Source organism: Macrotis lagotis, chromosome X (genome assembly GCF_037893015.1).
Source record: "Macrotis lagotis isolate mMagLag1 chromosome X, bilby.v1.9.chrom.fasta, whole genome shotgun sequence".
Classification (NCBI taxonomy): domain Eukaryota; kingdom Metazoa; phylum Chordata; class Mammalia; order Peramelemorphia; family Peramelidae; genus Macrotis; species Macrotis lagotis.
The window spans coordinates 639,647,178-639,667,948 of record NC_133666.1 but is presented as its reverse complement, the minus strand read 5'-3'; the positions used below and the strand labels follow the sequence as shown (position 1 = coordinate 639,667,948).

Genomic DNA, 20,771 nt, shown 5'->3' with positions numbered 1-20,771 from the left:
ACAATAAGGCTGGCTCCCATGCATATATATGACTCAAAGAACTGGAATCTGCCGTTCAAAGTCTTTCTCTTTCCAGCATTTCCCTTGAGGTCCTTTCTCAATGAGTTAAGAGTCTCTGGAACCAATTCAGTATGTCTCTAACACAGGATCATTTTCACTATTCTCTCAATCATTCATACCTCCTTCAATATATGCAGGATACAGTATAAGGCAGTCCTTCAAAAAACTTCTCCATAGCCAACCAAGCAAGGATAGGACTATCCTGTATATGATCTCACAAAGCTGACATTGGTATCTATCACTCAGTCCTATAGATACTGAGAACTGTATCTCTTCAGTCACTCCCTGGACAATCAAAATCACCATATCATTCCTCATAGCCACCAGAAGGTTTCTCTAATATTTCTGACATGACCTGAAACTGCTTTGAGTTGTAGGATATCACAATCTCTCCATACAAGAAGAATGAGAAGGAAACAGGTAGGTATTTTCAAAGAATATATTCAGACCATATATTCATAGGCATTGCTATTGTTCAGTCATTTTCAATAATGTCCAATTCTTGGTGACCCGATTTGAAGTTTACTTGACAAAGATACTGGAGTGGTTTGCCATTTCCATCTCCAGCTCATTTTAGAGATGAGGGAATTGAGGCAAATAGGAGTGATTTGCCCGACGTCATACAGCTGGGTGTCTAAGGCCATATTTAAACTCAGGAAGATAAGTCTTTCTGACTCAAGGTTGGACATTCTATCCATTGCATCACCTAGGTGCCTTTAGTCAAACAATTAACTGAAAAGTACAAGAAATTCAAGATCCTGTTGTGGCCTAATTTTCTACTAAAATAAAATCATTCTACAGAATGTGGAATAAAATGTAATCTTAAAAGGTTCTCCAGGGAGATGTTTCTCTGCATTTATCAACATTAGGTAAAGTTCTTTGAAATGTCCATTGGAGAAGCTTGGCTCACTGATTCTCTGATTGTTAATATCAAAGGAAATATATGAGAAAAAGAGACAGCCAGAAACACAATGGGTTGCCTCATCAGGTAGGGCTGCTTCCCCTACCCTAGAGGTCTTCAAGCAAAGATGGAATGATCATTTGTTGAGTTTGTTATAGTAGGAATTTTTTGGAGGTAGGATGAGGTGAACTAGAAATCCATTGAGCTTCCTTCTGACACTGAAATTCTGCATTATTTATTAAAAGTATTTGCAGCTGTCATGAAGGATGTCCATAGTAGATTATAAATAAGAGAAAGAACCCTATAGACCATAGGTTCCTTTCTTTTGTCCCAGACCCCTTTGATCACTTGGCAATAGTTATTTGACTCCTTTTCATTGAAGTATTTTTAGGGGCAGCTAGGTGGCCCAGTGGATAGAGCACCAGCCCTGGAGTCAAGAAGACATGAGTTCAAATTTGGCCTCAGGCACTTAATAATTGCCTAGCTGTGTGACCTTGGGCAAGTCACTTAACCCCATTTTTTTTAAAAAGGTATTTTTTTTTAGGTTTTTGCAAGGCAAATGGGGTTAAGTGGCTTGCCCAAGGCCACACAGCTAGGTAATTATTAAGTGTCTCAAATCGGATTTGAACCCAGGTCCTACTGACTCCAAGGCCGGTGCTCTATCTACTACGCCACCTAGCTGCCCCCAAAAAAGGTATTTTTAAATGCACAGAAACAAAGAAAACTTGTTACATTGAAACAAAGATAAAGGATATTTTCTTCATCCAAGATTTCATCACCCCAAATCTATCCACAGACTACATATTAAGAATCTCCTTTATAAGTGGAGCCAAGATATGAATTAGGGGCCACTTCTTGGCTAAAGGATATTTTCTTCATCCAAGATTTCAGACACCATCACTCCAAATCTATCCACAGACTACATGTTAAGAACCTCCTCTATATGTGAAGCCAAGATATTAATTAGGGGCCACTGCTTACCTACCCAACATTTCCCTCTAAACTTTAAAATAATGCTGTAAATCAAATTTTGAAGTGGCAAAGTCAACAAAAAATAGGAGTGAGATATATTTTCTGGCCTAAATAAACTTAAGAGGTAGGAAGGAGAAATCCGTAATGCCAGGATGGAGGTCTGGTGGAGATCTGTCTGGAGTCCAAAGAAGCAGCACTTTCTGGAGGTCTTGGCCTGGAGAGAACAAGGGGGTAAGACAATAGTCAAAAAGAGATTACAGGGGACCCTTTGCTGGGTGTGGCTGGTGATGATTGGCAACTATTACCCATACACAGTTCTAGGTCATAGATCAAGTATGGAGAGAAGTACTACTGGTCAATCACAAGGGAGAAGGGGTTCTGGTCACAATCCCAAAGCAGAAAAGAGCACTAGCTTGCAGCTGCAAAGGACCAGGAGCCCTTCCTGGGTAGACTAGAGCACAATATACTTTCCTGAGAGATACATATATTGATAATGAAGTTGACATATGCATTACCAGAGCTAGTTCAGTGTTTGGGTGGTTCCAAAAGAAAGAGTGGGAAAGAAGAGGTATCAAACAGACTACAGAACTGAAGGTCTATGGAGCCGTTGTGCTGATCTCATTGTTTTAAGCCTGTGAAATCTGCTCCTTGTCAGGAAATTAATAACTTCCATTTAAATTGTCTTAGACTCTGAAGATCACCTAGCAGGAGAAGATACCAGACACTAAAGTGCTTTCTCAAGCTAAACTGCCTAACATTCCAACATTATTACAGAGAGTAGAACTACAATGTTCTGGGAATATTGTTAGAATGCCACTATATGAGTTACCTAAGTTTAGAGTACCCACCCCAGGTGTTCACATGGACTATTTGCGCCCGACCTGTGGTAACGCATTCCAAGCTCAAATTGGTCTGCTCAGCTGAAGTCGGAAAAACCATAATTTGTCTCAAACATAGTGTTGTCATTTTGGTCTTCAATAACAAAGGACAAGAACCAAAGTCATTTAATACTATTTTTTTTTGTATCTAATCAACACCACCGATGGCATCACTCTGTTTCTTAGCCAGTACCAAATAGCTTTGATTACTGTCAAATTATAATATACTTTTAGATCTAGTAGGCCATCTTCCTTTGATTTTTTTCATTAATTTCTTTGATATTTTTAACCTTTCCAAATGAATTTTGTTACTATTTTTGTTACTATTTTTTTCTTGGCTCTATGAAATATTTTTTTTTGGTAGTTTGATTGGCTTGGCACTGAATAGGAATTTAATTAGATAGAATTGACATTTTCCCAATTATTTAGATCTGATTTATTTTTGTGAAAAGTATTTTGCAATTGTTTTCATTGACTTTCTGGGTATGTCTTGGCTAGTAGATTACCAAGTATTTTATGTTATCTAACATTACTTTAAATGTAATTTCTCTTTCTATCTCTTGCTGCTAGACTTTGTTGATAATACAGATAAATGCTTATGATTTTTATGAATTTATTTTTATATCCTGCAACTTTGATAAAGTTGTCAATTGCTTCAAGTAGTTTTTTAGTTTATTTTCTAGGATTCTCATATCATGTACAAAGGTTGAGAGTTTTGTTTCCTCATTACCTATTATAATTTCTTTTTTTATTGCTAAAGCTAATATTTCTAATGCAATATTGAATAGAAGTGATGATAATGGACATTCTTGTTTCACTCCTTATCTTAATAAGAATGCTTCTAGCTTATCTCCATTACATATAATGCTTGCTGATGGTTTTAGATAAATATTGGTTATCATTTTAAGGAAAACTCCATTTATATCTATATTCTCTAGTGCTTTTAATAGGAATGGGCATTATATTTTGGCTAAAACTATTTCAGCATCTATTAAAATAATCACATAATTTCTGTTAGCTTTGTTATTGATATGATCAGTTATGCTGATGGTTTCCTAGTATTGAACCAACCCTACGTCACTGGCATAAATTCCATCTGATCACAGCATATTATCCTGGAGATAAATTACTATAATCTTTTTTATGTTAAAATTTTATATCAATATTAATTAAGAAAATTAGTCTATAACTTTCCTTCTCTGTTTTGGCTCTTCCTGGTTTAGATAGCAGCCTCATATTTATGACATAAAAGGAATCTGGCAGAATTACTTTTTCATCTATTTTTTCCAAGAGTTCATATAGAATTAAAATTAATTATTCTTCAAATGTTTGGTAGAATTCACATGTGAATTCATCTGGCCCTGGAGATTCTTTTCCTTAGGGAGTTCATTGATGGCTTGTTCAATTTCTTTTTCTGAAATGGGGTTAAGTAGTTTATTTCTTCCTTTGTTAATCTGAGCAATTTATATTTTTGTAAATATTCAGCTATTTCACTTAGATTGTCAGATTGATTGACCTACACTTGGGCAAAATATATATGAATTTATCATTTTAATTCCCCTCTTCATTAGTGGTAAATTCACCCTTTTCATTTTTGATACTGGTAATTTGGTTTTCTTCTTGCATTTTTTAAAAATCAAATTAACCAAGGTTTTATCTATTTTATTGATTTTTTCCATAAATCCATCTCTGAGTTTTATTTATTAGTTCATAGTCCTTTTACTTTCAATCTCTCATTTGGTTTTCAGAATTTTTTAATTTGATATTTAAATGGGGGTTTTTAATTTGGTTTATTTTCTAGCTTTTTAAGTTGTGTGCCCAATTCATTGATCTTTTTTCCTATTTTATTCATGTAAGCATTTAGAGATATAAAATTTTTCCTAATAACTACTTTGGATATATCCCACAAGTTTTGGTATATTGTCTCATTATTATCACTGCCTTAGATCTATGATTTATCATTTAATCCATTCATTCCTTAAAATTGTTATTTAGTTTTCAATTAAGTTTTAGTCTATCTTTCTATAGTCTTTTATTACATGTGATTATTATTGCATCATTATCTGAAAATGAGGCATTTAATATTTCTGCCCTTCTGCATTTGATTGAGGTTTTTAATGCCCTTAATACCTGGGCAATTTTTGTGTGTCATGTACTGCTGAAGAAAAGATATTTCTTTCTATCCCTGATCAGTTTTCTCCAGAAGTCTAGTATATATAACTTTTCTAAAAGTCTATTCACTTCTTTAACTTCTTTCTTCTTTATTTTGGGGTTAAATATATCTAATTCCAAAAGAAGGAAGTTGAGGTTCCCACTAGTACAGTTTTTTTTGCCTGTGTCTTCTTATTACTCATTTAACTTCTTTTCTAAGAATTTGGATGTTATACTACTTGATTTGTATATTTGTTTAGCACTGATATTATTTTAGTGTGTCAGATACCTTTTAAGAAGATGTAGTTTTCTTCCTTATCCCTTTTAATTAGATCTGTTTTTGCTTTTGCTTTATCTGAGAGATAAGGATTTCTACCTTTTTTTTACGTTTTTTTTAACTTCAGCTAAAGCATAATATATTCTGCTCCATCCTTTTATCTTTACTCTGTGTGCATCTCTCTGCCTCAAAAGTGTTCCTTGTAAACAAATATTGTAGCACTCTGATTTTTTAATCCACTCTCTTATTCACTTTCATTTTAGGAAAAAGTTTATCCTTCACAGTTTAATTACTAACTCTATTATCTTCCATCCTATTTTCCCCATTTGAACTTTTCTCTCTCCTTTCAACCTATCTCTCCTCATCAATCTTTTGCATCTCACCACCACCTCCCTCAATCTGCCTTCCCTTCTATTGAGTCCTTCCCCTCTTTTCTTTCCCCTTTTCCCTCCTAATTCCTTGTAGAGAAAGAAATTTCCTTAGGGTTTTTTTTTTTTTGCAAGGAAAATAGGGTTAAGTGGCTTGCCCAGGGCCACACAGTTAGGTAATTAAGTGTCTGAGGTCAGATTTGAACTCGGGTACATCTGACTCCAGGGCCAGTGCTCTATCCACTTCACCACCTAGCTTCCCTGATAAATTTCCAAACCCAACTGAGTTTATATGTATTTTCTTCTTTGAATCAATAATGACAGTCAATTTCAAGTAAATCTCACCTTGTCCCTCTTTTCCTCTACTTTGTGCCTCTTCATTAGATGTAATTTATCCTATTGGGCCTCCCCCTTTTCTTTTTTTGTGGTACAATTCTTTTTTTAATCATACCTTTTTATGGCACAGGGGATACAGCACTGGCCTTGGAGTCAGGAGGACCTGAGTTCAAATCAGATCTCAGATCCTTACTAATTACCTAGCTGTGTGACCTTGGGCAAGTCACTTAACCCCATTGCCTTGTAAAACAAAAACAAAAACAAAAAAAATCATACCTTTTTAATATCATCACATCATAATCAACTTATGCTTACCCTCTGTCTAAGTATACTCCTTCTAAAAGAGATAGTTCTTTTTTTTGTTTTTGTTTTTTGTTTTTTTGCAAGGCAAATGGGGTTAAGTGGCTTGCCCAAGGCCACACAGCTAGGTAATTATTAAGTGTCTGAGACAGGATTTGAACCCAGGTACTCCTGACCCCAAGGCCAGTGCTTTATCCACTACACCACCTAACTGCCCCTAAGAGATACAGTTCTAAAGAATTACATTGACTGAAGTCCATTTTGAGATGTTAACAATTTAATATTATATAATTTTTTCTTTCCTGTTTGCTTTTTTATCAATCTTTTGAGTCTTGTATTTGAAGATTGAATTTTCTGTTCAGTTCTGGTCTGTCAGGAAAGATTGAAAGTCCCTTATTTTATTGAATGTTCATCTCCTCTACTGAAAGAGCTTGCTCAGTTTTGCTGGGTAGTTGATTCTTGGTTGTAATCCAGGCTTTGCCCTTTGGAATATCATATTCCAGGTCCTTCAGTTCTTTAATGTTGGAGCTGCCAAGTCCTGTGTAATCCTTAATCTGGCTCCTTGACATTTGAATTGTTTCTTTCTGTCTGTCTACAGTATTTTCTCCTTGACCTGATAATTCTGGAATTTAGCTATAAAATTCCTTGATCTTTTCATTCTGGGATCCCTTTCAGGAGATAATCAGTAGATTCTTTCAAAGATTATTTTACCCTTTAGTTCTAAGATATCCGGGCAATATTCCTTGATAATTTCTTAAAAGATGTTGTCCATGCTTTTTTTTTTTTTTTAGCATAGCTTTCAGACAGTTCAATATTCTTAAATTACCTCTCCTGGATCTATTTTCCAGGTCAGTTGTTTTTCCAATTATGTATTTACATTTTCTTCTGTTTTTTTTTTTTCATTTTTTTTTAAATTTTTGCTTGACTGAATCTTGATGTCTTATAAAGTCATTAGCTTCCAGTTGCTCAAATCTATTTTTAAATAATTATTTTCTTCAATTAACTTTTACATCTCCTTTTCTATTTGGCCAATTCCATTTTTAAAGTGTTGTTTTCTTTTTTCCATTGCCCAAATCTAATTTTAAAGAGCTGTTTTCTTTGTCTTTTTGGTAAATTGTACTTTTGAAGGAGTTATTTTCTTCAATTTTTGTGCTTCTTCTTCCAAGCTGTTGACTCCATCTTACATACTTCTAGTTTCTTTTCCAATTTTTCTACTTGATTTTTTTTTCAAGGCAATGGGGTTAAGTGACTTGCCCAAGGCCACATAGCTAGGTAATTATTAAGTGTCTGAGGCTGGATTTGAACTTGTGTACTCCTAACTCCAGGGCCAGTACTCTATTCACTGCATCACCTAGCTGCCTCCTCCACTTTTTTTTTTTTTAGGTTTTTGCAAGGCAAATGGGGTTAAGTGGCTTGCCCAAGGCCACACAGCTAGGTAATTATTAAGTGTCTGAGACAGAATTTGAACCCAGGTCCTCCTAACTCCAAGGCTGGTGCTCTATCCACTACACCATCTAGCCATCCCTCCACTTGGTTTTTTAAAATCCTTTTTGAGCTCTTCCAAACTCAACACTAATTCATATTCCCCTCTTCACATATAGGCCTTTTTTCAAATGTCATATTCTTAGATGGTGTTTTGATCTTCCATATTGCCATAACTTTCTATGGTTAGGGTTTTTTCCTGTTTCTTGTTCATTTTTAGCCTAGTTCATGTTTTTTAAACCATGAGTTCTGTTCCTGGGCTACGGGAGGGACACTATCCCAAGCTTCTTGCACTGGGTGTCAGAGGCCTGTTCACTAACTTTCCACCCTCTGGTGTTCTCAAAAGCTAGTGGCTTCTCCTCTGGTCTGGGTATGCTTGGTCTAGTTGCACCAGCTGTACTGGGGTTCTGGGACTTGCAAATTTCCTTCTACACTGGATTTGGAGGCGTCTTAGTTGGCCTACTATGCCACTGGCCTGCTGAACTTGGACCTAGGGGTCTTGGCTGCTGATCTGTACTGTGTCTGGGAGCCTTTCTCTGACATTCCCTATACCTCACTGTGTTGGGCCATACTCTCCCTTCATTTGAATGAGACAGATCTTTCCTGAGTTTTTCCAAGATATCTTAAGCTGGAAAATTGGTCCACTCAGTCTTTTTGTGAATTCTATCATTCAAGAATTCACTTAGAAGTCTGATTAACATTGTTTCTGAGGGAAGCTGAAAGAGCTTAGGCAATTTTCTGGCTTCTCTCCACCATCTTGGCTCCACCCCAAGGAGAAATTATTGCATTCAGCCAAAAAGAAATATTTCAAATGACATTTGGTCACTTTCAGAATTATACAAGATTTAGTGGCTTCTACATTAAAGGAATGGAAAGCTTAGAATATGATACTCTGAAAGATAAATGAGCTAGGATTACAACCAAAAATCATCTATCCAGTAAAACTGAGTGTAATCTTTCAGGGGAAAATGGATATTTTAAAAACTTGAAGATTTTCAAGCTTTTCTGATTAAAAGACAAGAGCTGAATAGAAATTTAACATTTAAACACAAGACTCATGAGTAGCAAAGAAAGGTAAGCATAAAAGAAAACCTATAAGACCATCAATAAAGTCAAACTATATTTCTAAATGGAAAGATTTTATATATATATATATATATATATAACTCTTAAGAATTTTATTATTATGAGGAGAGTTATAAAGGGTTTATATAGATAGAGGGCATGGGTGTGGGTCAATTGTGTTATAATCTTAAAACTGAAGGAGAGAGAAAGATGTACTGGAAGAAAGGGAGAAGGAGAGGTAAAATGGAGAAATTTTTCTCACATAAAAGGCACACAAAAAAGAGCTTTTATAATAAAGGGGGAAATAGGGGAGATGGTAGGCACTGCCATTGGAATTGGTTCAAAAAAGGAAGACTATATAAATGTATATATTATATATATTAATTAAACATAGAGATGGAGTTATATGTGAACTGAGGTAAAGTGAAGAAGGAAAAACTGGAACATCATTGTGCATAGTAACAGCAATATTGTATGATGATCAATTGGGAACCACTTAATTTCTCTGATCAATACAATGATCAGTGATCTGAAACACCATGATGAAAACTGTTATTTGTCTTCAGAGAGAGAACTGATGAACTCTGAGAGCAAATTGAAGTATGATTTTCTCATTCTTTTTCTTGATTTTTTAAAATTATGGTTAATATGGAAATATATCTTGCATGATTTCTCTCATATAATTGATATTATACAGCTTGTCTTCTCAGTTGTAGAAGAGGCAGTGGGAGGGAGGGAGAGAATTTGGGACTCAAAATTTAAAAAGGAAGGAATGCTAAAAATAAATAATTTCTCCCCAAAAATGAACATACAAGAATGGTGAGGTCCTACAGGTGCTTCTTTTTAAGATTTATCACTCAATGTCATCAAGCTTCAGAATCTGCAGAACTAGCACTGCCTAACAATATACACTAGAAAAACCAAGTGGACAAGAATCATCTATTATCCAAACTGCAATTCCAGGTGAGATCAGAGTCTACCACTGGATAAAAATTACTCAGTCCCTATTTATTTGAGTCCCTGAGGATTATGAGACTGTAACTGATCAGAGGAAACTCTCCCATTTCAAAGGAAGAGAGGAGGACTAAAAGCTCACAAGAGGAAGCGGCTATCAGGAGCTCTGGAAAAGCAGTGTTAACATAGCAGAGAGGGAGACCACAGGCATAACATTGTGGGGAAACAGGTTACATCTTGTCCCTGCTATAGCCTCTGTACCCAAACAGCTTCAACCATGATGCCTCAGTCTAATTTCCAAAGTTGGTTTGATTGGAGTCTGACTAAGAGAGAACAGAAGACAGGAGACTAACCATATTGGGTACCTATCTAGAGTAGCCATTGTAGCTGTCCTGATAATGGAAACATAGAGCAAGTACCTAGCTGACATATGCAGAAACCAAATGGGACAGATACAGATGGGCTGTAGCTGCTCTGTTGCTAGAAACAAAACTGGCATTACTTTTCCTTTTCCAGCCTTTACATTGCTGTGGCTCTCATCCTGAGCTCATGTCCTCTGACTGTCTTTGTTAAGAGTTTGTTCACTTTATGTATTTGCCACATGTTTTCAGAAGAAACTAGTTTTTCTAAGATGCTATTCTTTATGTGAATCTGTGCATGGATGGATGGATATGTGCCTCATAAATTAAATACAGATAAGAGGGAGGTGATGACTTGACAGGGACTCAAAAGGAGAGAGAGAAATAGATTCTTTTTCTAATCACTGTAATCGCTGAGACTACCAGCTGGGAGCTCAAGTTGAACAAAAGAGATTTTATTGATCCCTTTTATTATAGCTCCCCAAAGCAGAGAAAAATGTGTGAATTCAGATCATCCTGGACATAAGGTAAACTGGCAGTTTTCTGGTGGGAGGGGGTTTGATAAGTGAACAAGAGGCAGCTCTGTTTGAAAGAGTGACCTCAAGCAACTTCCCTTCTCATGATCTCTTCCAGGGCAGAACTCTGACCTGCCCCTAAGTCCCAATGGCCTCAGAGAGAATGAAGCTATTGATTAAAGATAAAGGCAAGCCTACTAGGGTCTGAAGAGAAGAGCTGAGAAAGGGTGGAACCACCCACAGGAGGGTGGAGCCAGAGTGAAAAGAGCTAGTTCCTTGGCCAACTTCTTCAACCCACAACCACCGTTAGACTGTGACATGCAACTGGGTGTTGAGTTGGTCTATCACTATGTATTCCTTATACTTAGATACAGCAGAAAGTAGGTCAGAATTAAATAGGAAGAAAAGAGTGGGCTGTATTGCTCTTGGAAAATGACACAATGTTTTTAGTGATTCCTAAGTTCTTCCTTGAAACAAAACCTCATCTTTTAATGATACTAAAGTTCCCAAAAGTCTTAGTATAGTTTTAAGGTATTAAAGCTTATGTCATAATAATCTGTATTCTTCTGAATATTATCAACTACAACTCAGAGATGGTGCCAGCATGCATTGGCAAAAGAAGATCCTCCATGGGAGCCCTGCATAATGATGAAATTACAGACTTGGCAAAAAAAATGAAATCTTCTAATGCACTCTAAAGCTACAAAAGGTGGAACAACATAGTCCTAAGTAAGCAAAATTGTAATCTATCAAAACGATTATGCAAAGTCAGAATAGATATAAAAGGATGCAAAATATTATCAGTGATGAATTGAGTACAAGAAGCATCTTGACCTGAAAAAAAGAATCAGGCTGATCATATATGGAGACTAGAAGATAGAGTAAAGGAGCAGCTAAGTGGCACAGTAGATAGAGCCCCAGCCCTGAAGTTCAAATCCAAACTCTTACACTTAGTGCTTACTAGCTGTATGACCTTCAGCAAGTAGCTTAATCCTATTGCCTCACAACAAACAAACAAAAAAGAATAGATTATAAATTCCTTGAAAGCAAGGTCTGTACTTTTTGTAGTCACAGTGATTGACACTGTGCAATTGATTGAGAATGAGGGATAATCATTGGAAGCCTTCAAACTGAGAGAGGACACCTACCTGTCATAGAAGAGAATCCTATTTGGCATGTTAGTTAGATGGTTCCTGAGACCCCTCAACCTGAGATTCTGTGATTCTATGGGCAAACAGGTCTTCTCACCATGAAATAGCCCCCATCCCCTATTGTTAAGTTGGCCTCCATTTTGTGGAGGGGCCCATGCCAGCCAACCTTCATTTTCTTCCCAGATTTGTCCCTGATTTTCTGGATTTCAAAATCATGCCTCAGTTGCTGTCTCACCCTGGAACTTCCCTCAGGTCTTAGAGTCTCCTCTCTTTGGAACATCTAATTTTCCTGCAACCTTCTCACCTTGAAATATCTATCAGGTCAGTACCTTTCTCCCTCTAGGAACTCCTCCTTCATTCCCCTTCTGGTTCTCCTAATTTTCTGTACTTTATCTGTTCTCCCACCTTATCTCTTTCTTATCTATCTCCCAATTTCCTCACCTTCTCTTCCCCTATCCTTTCTGTTTCTTATCTCTTATCTAATAGTCAAACTCTTTACTCCCTATCCCCTCTAGCTATTCACACCTATTTTCCCTACTCTCTCTTTCTTTACCCTCCCTATTCCCCTTGCCCCTCTTCTCTAATCCTCTTTTCTTCTTTTTTCTAGCAATTCTACATCCTCTCTTCCCCTAAACTAACCCATCCTCTCTCATCTCCATAGTTTATTTAACAAAATAAATAAAACAATACAACATATAATGTTAATTTGTGGTTTATTAAGTCAAGGTGTGGCACACAGGGATCTCTTTCTATTTGTCTTTGACTCCACTGCCCTACTCTACTCTCTGCCTCTATTACTTCTATTCATCATTTCCTATTCTCAGCACTCTTTCTACCCTCCAACCCTCTAAATCCATCCACTCTCTCACTCTTCTCCCCACTCTATTGCCTTCACCTTCTTGAACTAACCTTCTCTATTCATTCTCCACCCTTCCCTCTGTAGCTACTTACACTCTTTCCATCTGCTTCTTCATCTTTTTTTCTCAATACCCTCTCTATTCTTTTTGCCCTCTCTTCTCATATTCTCTTTCCTTCTCTATCAATTCCACTCTCCCTGTCTATTCCCCTACTCTATCCCACCCTCTCTATCTTTATTATCTCTATTTAACAAAATAAATAAAAATGCATATAAATAATGTTAATTAGTGATTTTAAAGTCAATTTGTGGCCTGCAGGGATCCATTTCTATTTAAGCTTGGAAAACTAAGATATCAGATTCCATGACCACATGGATCTTCTCCTACATGGCCCTCTTCTATCCATCCCTATTCTCTCTCTCTCTACCATCTCTATCCAACATCTCCCATCCTCACAATTTATTATTATATCCTTTCAATCTATTCTTCTCTACTTTACTCTGACTCCCTATAGTATTGTCTTTCCTCATTATTTCCTCCTCATTCTAATTCCTCTTACCATCTCAGTTGATCAACCCTTCCATATCCATCTCCATTCTCTTTCCATATTTCCCACCCTTTTGATCTCTTTCTGTTACAAACACCCACTATATCCTAAACAAAGTACCTTCTCTAATATTTCTAATTCCCAATTCTATCACTCTGCCATCTCTGACTATTTCCACCCTGATTTCTCATGGTGCAGTGGAAAATATATTAGACATAATGACAGAAGAGTCTTGAGTTCAAATCCTACCTCTGACATTTGCCAGCAGACTACCTAACTACCATAAGCCCTTATATCCCCTCCTTTAAGATAGGGCCTTAGACTCATAGTACCTACCACAAATTTGTTATGAGAAAATGTATGCCAAATGTATATGTTGTTGCAGACCTTAAAGTCATATGTGTGTGTGTGTGTGTGTGTGTGTGTGTGAGACAGTTCTTATTTCCTACCTATCACTCACACCATTTTTATCCATCTCAGATTCACAAAATGTTAGACAAGATATCCACCTCCCTCATTTTATAGACAAATGTAAGCTCCAGATTGGATATTGTTTCATTTTTGTCTTTATGTTTCTAATACCTATCACAATTTCCATCTGGAACATAATAAGCTCTTAAGTACTTGGATTCATTGACAGAAAAGGAAACTGAGGCTCAGGGAAATTAAGTTACTTGCCCAGGATCAAACATTTTGTAAAAAGTAGAGCCAGAACTTGAACGCAGACCTAATGACTCCAAGGTCTTTCTACTATACCACTGAATTTTTCCTCCTCCATCAACTCTGCCTCAATTTACCCCTCATCATACTTTCATCTTTCTTGTGTCAGCCTCAATCTTAACCTCTTTTCTCCCTAGGTTCCCTAAAGAACTCTAGAGCATGGCCTGAGGGTTGGGGCGGGGCAAAGGAGGGGGTGTCACGTGGGGTTAGGGCTCACTTGCAAGGAAGCCGGGTAGTCCCTGGGGTGGTTGACTCAGGGGCCCAGCAGGAAACAGAGGTAAGGATAATGGGGCTGAAAAAGTTTCCTGGCAGGGATCTTTCAGCTGAACCCAGAACTATGAACAGGGATCTTTGGATGAGGAGCAGGATGAGTTGGGAGTCTGAGCCAGGGCAGGGATACAGGGTGGCTGAGGATTGACTTCTCAGAATTATTGTTCCCCCATGTCATCTTGTAATTGATCCCCATGGTCATCTCCACGTCTGACTCTTCTTTCCTGTCCCCATAGGAGATGGAGATGCCTGCCCTGCCAGGGCCCCAGGCCAAGGTTGCTTCCCCACTAAGTTCTTACCGCTGGCGTTTGGGAGGAGACAAGTCATCAGGGGCCTCCAGATGGGGCCGGCTTCAAGGCTGGGGCCGAGCTCTGAGTAACCCTGAGACCTCAGAGCCTCCAGCCAGTAGACCCCCTCAACGGTCTCTCTTCCGCCGAGCTGTCTCTGCCTCTGCCAAGGAGACAGGAGGGGGCTGGAATTGGAAGTTCCCCAAGTATCTTCGCCCTGGGAGTCAGCATCAGGTACCTGAGCAGGTGTCTGGATCTGAACAGGAGGAAGCACCAGAATCAGAGGCATTGGGTAAGGATGACTTAGCTCACAACGTGCTTGGATAGCCAAGAATAGTCAATCCATTGTCCTTTGCCTCAGAGAGGACTACCTTTGTTGTCCATTTCCAAAGCTCCATCCCCCTTATAAGGTTTTCCTCATCCCCAGGGGCTAACTGTAAAGGTCCAATGTAGGGGTGAGGAGTTCTATGGGCTCATCAATCTCCAGGTTTCTCTGTAAATCCCAAAACATAGACAAAACAGAATTCTCTTGGTGGTGGTGGTGGTGGTGGTGGTGTGGAATCTTGTCCTCAGGCTATTGTCCCTCAGGCCACAACCCTTGCCCCACTTAAATACCTTCTTAGATCCTATCTCAAAGCACAGGTCAATCTAGGTTTTTACAAACCAAAGAGGTTGACTGGGAAGCCAGATGCCTGGGTTCCCTCCTCTCTGAACAGGATAAAGGGAAAGAGCCACCTCATCACCCTTTCTAATACACAGGAAGTTGTGTGGAGAGCTAGGAGAGGAAGTGGTTGAGACAGAATTTGCCCTCCTCTACCTGTTTTTGGCAGGGTGTCCTGAGAAGATAGAGGGTGAGAGGGTAAATGCTCCCAATCTGGACTCCTCTTGAGGGATGATAGAAAAAGAGAGTAGACTCCTGGGTATCTCCTTTTGGGAATAGTTGTGACAGCTAGCAAATGAGGCAAGCTGGAAACAGATGGTCTAGGTCCTTGGATTCAGTTTGTCATATCCCAGTAAACTTTGACAAGAAGAGGGCCAAGAAACTGAGAGGAGATGCAGCTTCTAAATCATCATCTACCTCTGGAAAAGTCTCCTGATTGTCTAAAAGCCATGGAACAAGGGACTGAACTAATAAGAGTCATTATTGGCTCAGTACCAGGACCCCATTCTCTCCCAGCTGCCTCAGATGATATTTGACCAGGCTACCCACCTGTGTGGATGGGCTACCTACCTGTTCATCTCCATGAGGTCATTGCTGTACATCCTTCATTGATGACTCTGTATTAGTTTCTTCTTTAGGGGGCCAAAGTTGATTCATCTGCTTAGGAGGATATTCAGGAAAGGAGACCCTCAATCCTTACTAGGGATGATGGCCATAATTTTGAGGCAGAATGGCAAAGGCATTGACGGCTCCTTTTCTCTTACCTCCACAACTCCATGTTCTTCCAGTTCCATGTTTACAGAGTCTTGCCACCTATTCCTTCTTCTCTATTCTCAGGCTACCATCCCAGTCAACACCTTTCAATCTCTCTCTCTCTCTCTCTCTCTCTCTCTCTCTCTCTCTCTCTTGCAAGGCAATGGGGTTAAGTGGCTTGCCCAAGGCCACACAGCTAGGTAATTATTAAGTATCTGAGACCGGATTTGAACTCAGTTACTCCTGACTCCAGGGCCGGTGCTCTACTCACTGTGCCACCTAGCTGCCCCCACCTTTCAATCTCTTACCTGAACTGTTTATCTCCTAGGTAACCTTCCAATCTCTCCCTTCCTTGACTGTGGAACCACAGATTCTAATCCCTTCTGTACCAGTTGCCAGAAGTAACTTTCATTAGGCCCCATTCATAGGATCAAGAGCTGAAAGGGATCTCAAAGATCATCTGTCCAATCCCCTCATTTTACAGATGAGAAAACTAGGGCCCATAGACCTTGTCACAAGTTAGTAAGTAGCATGCCTATCATTGGGCCTGTAATCTATTGCTCTAATTCCTGCTCTGATCAAGTCTCTCTCCTAGGCAAATACCTTTTATGGCTCTCTGTTGCCTACAGGATATTGCCATTATCTTATTTCCTATGTGCAAATTGAATACCATACGTGCTTAATTAAATGATTTTTGAAATTTAATTTAGTCCTCACAACAGCTGTGGGAGTTGGGTAAGGCCAATCCTGATTACTCCAATTTTGCTGATTAGTTGACAGGGCAATACTCTTTCCCCACTTGTATGACATTGCTCTTTTCTGTTTTTCCTCCTTTTTGTCTGACTCCTCATTCTCTTTTTTGCTGGATCCAGATTCCCTGATCCATCATTTAAGGCCTTTCATGATCTGGTTCCAATCTTTCCAGCTTTATCTCCTACTGCTCCCTTTCATGTAGAGCCAAGCTGGTTTCTTCACTGTCTGCAAACCAAACAGTCTCATTCCTTCCTGAAAGCTTGTGTTCATATTCTTACTATGTTAAACACCCGCTCCTCTCTTCCTTTCTCCTTTTTCCCCTCTCTTTTATCCTCTCCTCTTTCCTTCCCTTCCTCTCTTGTCCTTTTCTCTCCTCCTCTCTTTTCTTCTTGCGCCTTTTCATTTCCTCTCTCTGCTCCTCTTCTTTTCTTTCCTCTCTAAGTCCTGTTCAATCTTCAAGACCCAATCTAAAGCCACTTCCTCTAGCAAATGCCCTCCTCAAAAACATTTTTATATAATCATGCAAAATAACTTCCTGCATTAGCCAAAAAGAAAGGAAAAGAAAAGGAAAGGAAAGCAATTTGCTCTGTAAGTCCAAAGGTATAAAACAAGTCTCACCCTGCATACTTTGAAATTGAAGACCCTCAAATTTTCACTGCCAACATCACCACTTTCTTTCAGGTCCCTTTTAACATTGAACTCAATGATTGTAATAATATTTTTTAATTATTTATGGCAGGGCAGTTAGGTGGCACAGTGGATAGAGCACTGGCCCTGGAGTCAGAAGGGCCTGGGTTCAAATCCGGCCTCAGACACTTAATAATACCTAGCTGTGTGGCCTTGCGCAAGCTACTTAACCCCATTTGCCTTGAAAAAAACCTAAAAGAATTATTTATGGAAATGGGATTAAGTGACTTGCCCAAAGTCACCCAGCTAGGTAATTATTGAGTGTCTGAGGCTGGATTTGAACTCAGGTCCTCCTGACTCTAGGGCCAGTGCTTTATCCACTGCGCCACCTAGCTGCCCCTTGTAATAATTATTACTCCTTTGCAACCAATTTGCCCTTCCCATTACTGCCAGATTATTCTCATTAAAGCATAGGTCTGCTTTTGGGATCACTCCAGTGCTCAAAAACTTTCCATCACTCTTCAATGGAACCAGCAGGTGCTTCTGTGAAGAGCCAAGGTTGTCAAGACAGGGCTTTCATTCCTATCATCTGGAAAGCGGAGAAGTTAATCCCTTCCAGACCACATTTATCTCATCCAACTGGGCCAGTTCAGGGTGTATGTCACCTTCCTATTGGTCACTGCCTTCTTCACTCCTCTCCTCTCCACATTAGAGATTAGGGATTTTACCTAGGGCTCTTGCATTCAAAACAATTTAGCTTGGCTACAGAATAAAAGGAGAGAAAAGATCCTATGGCTATACTTTAGGCAATGGCCCAAATCAACAAGAATCTCTTTATGCGATACTTTAGGGAGCTTAAGTATACAGATTATTTACTAAAAAAAAAAAAAAATCATTATCACTAGATACTTTTTCATACACATAGCTTTTAGTCAGTTAATAAACATTTATTAAGCACCTTTCATATTCTAGGAACTATGTTAAGTGCTGGGGATAGAAAAACAAAGGATAGTCCTTATTTTCAAGGAGCTCAGAATCTAATGACTAAATTCAAAAAATTGTTTACATATGAGCTATATATGGGAGAAATGGGAAGTAATCAGCAATAGGAAGGAACAAGAATGAATGAGGATTAGGAAAGGCTTCCTGTAGAAAGTGAGATTTTAGAGTCCTCAATTAGGGAAATCCTAACATTCAGCCAGAGATATGAATCTCCCATCTGTTTAAATTCTGTGTATTAAATCTAGCCACTGGCTCCCAAGCCCCACTTGGAGTCTATAGAATTAAAGATATGCACAATTTAAAAGCAATTAGTAACAATCTTATCTTTATCTAGAAATAATTATCTTTCAAATATGATTGAAAACAACCAGTTGTTCCCCGTGATTGGGCTGCTGCCACTCTCCTCATTCTATCATAGATCCCTGTCTCTCTGGGCTCTGTCCCTTTGCTGAAGTATCATAGAACAATGTCAGTGCTCCTGCTTTGAAAGAAACCTCTCTCTCTAGCTCAGACCTATGAAAGTCCAGTTTCTTGCTGATCTAGGAAGACAGCAAATTCCAAAGCTATTGGTCTATTGATGATTCCAAAACTATTTCTTTGGTCTGTAGGGAGAATTAGTCTAACCCTACCAGGTAGCCTCTTATACTCCTCCCTTGGTTTAGAATTTTTAAGTGCCATTCAAAATCAGCTTTAGTTCATTTGGCATCCGAAATTATACCACATGACATCCAAAGACACATCACCACTTAACAAAACAAGGATGACTGACCCACTGTCCCAGGTAAATCACCTTAAGATAGCATTCACAGTCAATGTGCCTCAACACTGTTTGCCATAGACATAACACAATGCAAACAAAGCATGTCCTGTCAGGCTGCTTCAATGGCTACAGGTTTATATTCTAGGCAAAGTATAATAGTTGTATACATTACATGACTACATGCAAATCTACAGAAGACAAGATGATGATGCTCACACTTAAAGCACAATACCATTAATAGTCTGACAAAATAGGAAAATATGCAAACCAGCAAAACTATGTGCATATTACTACTAGCAAAACTAAGCGGAGTTAACAAACCAATGGAGCTACAATGATCTATGCAGAATCCTATTGAAAAAGCAAAGAGACAAAGAATTTAGGTCTTAAACCTGTCTGAAATAGAAAAGACAGAAAGTAGGGAGAGAGAGTCACATCAGCAGTCCTTTGAATTCTTTGGGAAGAATGGCTCCATCACCTCTCTGCAGGATTCTTTCAATGAACGCTAGACACTCACTGTCAGTCCTCATTCAAACTGTCCATCATTCTTGTTGCTGCTGCTGCTCTTTTAATTCCTTCACAGATTCCTGTCTGTTTTTCTCCACTCCCTCCCTTTAGCTGTCACAGAGACCTTCCAAATCTCCCACTGTGGCAGAAACTCTGCTTTCCATCTACCTTCTAACTCAAACCCATGAGAGTTCAGTGTCTTTCTGGAAAAACTAGAAAAACAAGAAATTCCAAGGTTCCAAATTCCAAATTGCAACTAGCAAGACTAGTTCCTCTGAATTAGTGAATTAGTCTGACCTGTCCAAATATCCTATTATACCTATAGGATAACCATGACAACAACAATAACAACAAATTTATCAGACTAGATTTTAAGGCCCTCCTAGTCTAGCATCAACCTACCATTATAAATTTAATTTAAATTACTTCTTATAACAATCAGCTCTTATTTCATCCTTTCTACTCTCACCTCCATGCATCTCCTCTACATTGTCTATCTAGACTTTGCCTTTATTTTCTTCTATCTTGTGCCAGTTATCTGGTTCATGGTCTTATCCTTTCTATTATGCTAAGGGACTTTATGTTACCAGCACCTAGCATAGTGAGTGCTTTGCACACAGTAAGGCTTAATAAATATTTACTCAGTGGTCAGATTATTGGGTCAAGGCACTGTGACAGGTTCTGGTAAGCTCTGGGGATACAAAAATAGACCCTGTCTCAAGGACCTCATAGTCATTATAATGTGAGAGACTACATGTAAACAACTATGTAGAAACAGGATGTAAACAGAATAAAGTGGTGATAATCTCAAAAAATAGACATTAGAATTAAGGGGAACTAGAAAAGTTTTTTTGGCAGAAGGTGGTACTTCAGCTAAGACTAAAGGAAACCAAAAGGCAAAGATAAAGGAAGGAGGTCATTCCAAACATGGGGGATAAGTCAGAACATAGAAAGGAGATGGAGTGAATGTTGAAGAACAATAAAGAGAATGCCACTGGAGAAGAGCATATGTAGAGGAGAATAAGATGAAATAGCATAGGGATAAATACAGTTTTAAAAAAATCAGCTTTACAAATACAAGATGGAGAGAAAGTATGGTTAGGCTACAGTTGTTCTGAAAAAGACCTGAAGGTGGTAGTGGACTGCAAGCTAAAATTGAATCAACATGGTAAGGTATAGCAGCCAAAAACCTGCTATGATTTTAAGCTGCATTTAGAGAGATTTAGCTTTCAAGGCTATGACATATTCCTCCGTCTTG

General features: G+C 38.5%; 1 protein-coding gene and 1 long non-coding RNA gene across 4 annotated transcripts in view; one reads left to right on the top strand and one right to left on the bottom strand.

The window, feature by feature from the left end:
• Positions 1-1,578: 1,578 nt before the first annotated feature.
• LOC141500823 (uncharacterized) lies at positions 1,579-17,069 on the bottom strand. Its single transcript, XR_012472049.1, has 3 exons — positions 15,682-17,069; positions 14,463-14,706; positions 1,579-2,147 (listed from the first exon to the last, which is right to left on the bottom strand). It is a non-coding gene; the product is annotated as an uncharacterized LOC141500823 (long non-coding RNA).
• The window catches only part of RASAL3 (RAS protein activator like 3), a 20,318-nt gene continuing 13,654 nt past the window's right edge, over positions 14,108-20,771 (top strand). For all 3 annotated transcript variants that reach the window (XM_074204304.1, XM_074204303.1, XM_074204305.1), the window contains exons 1-2: positions 14,108-14,170; positions 14,400-14,742. In XM_074204304.1, coding sequence (XP_074060405.1) covers positions 14,403-14,742 — 340 coding nt within the window. In that variant the 5' untranslated portion in view covers positions 14,108-14,170; positions 14,400-14,402. The remainder of the gene's footprint in view (positions 14,171-14,399; positions 14,743-20,771) is intronic.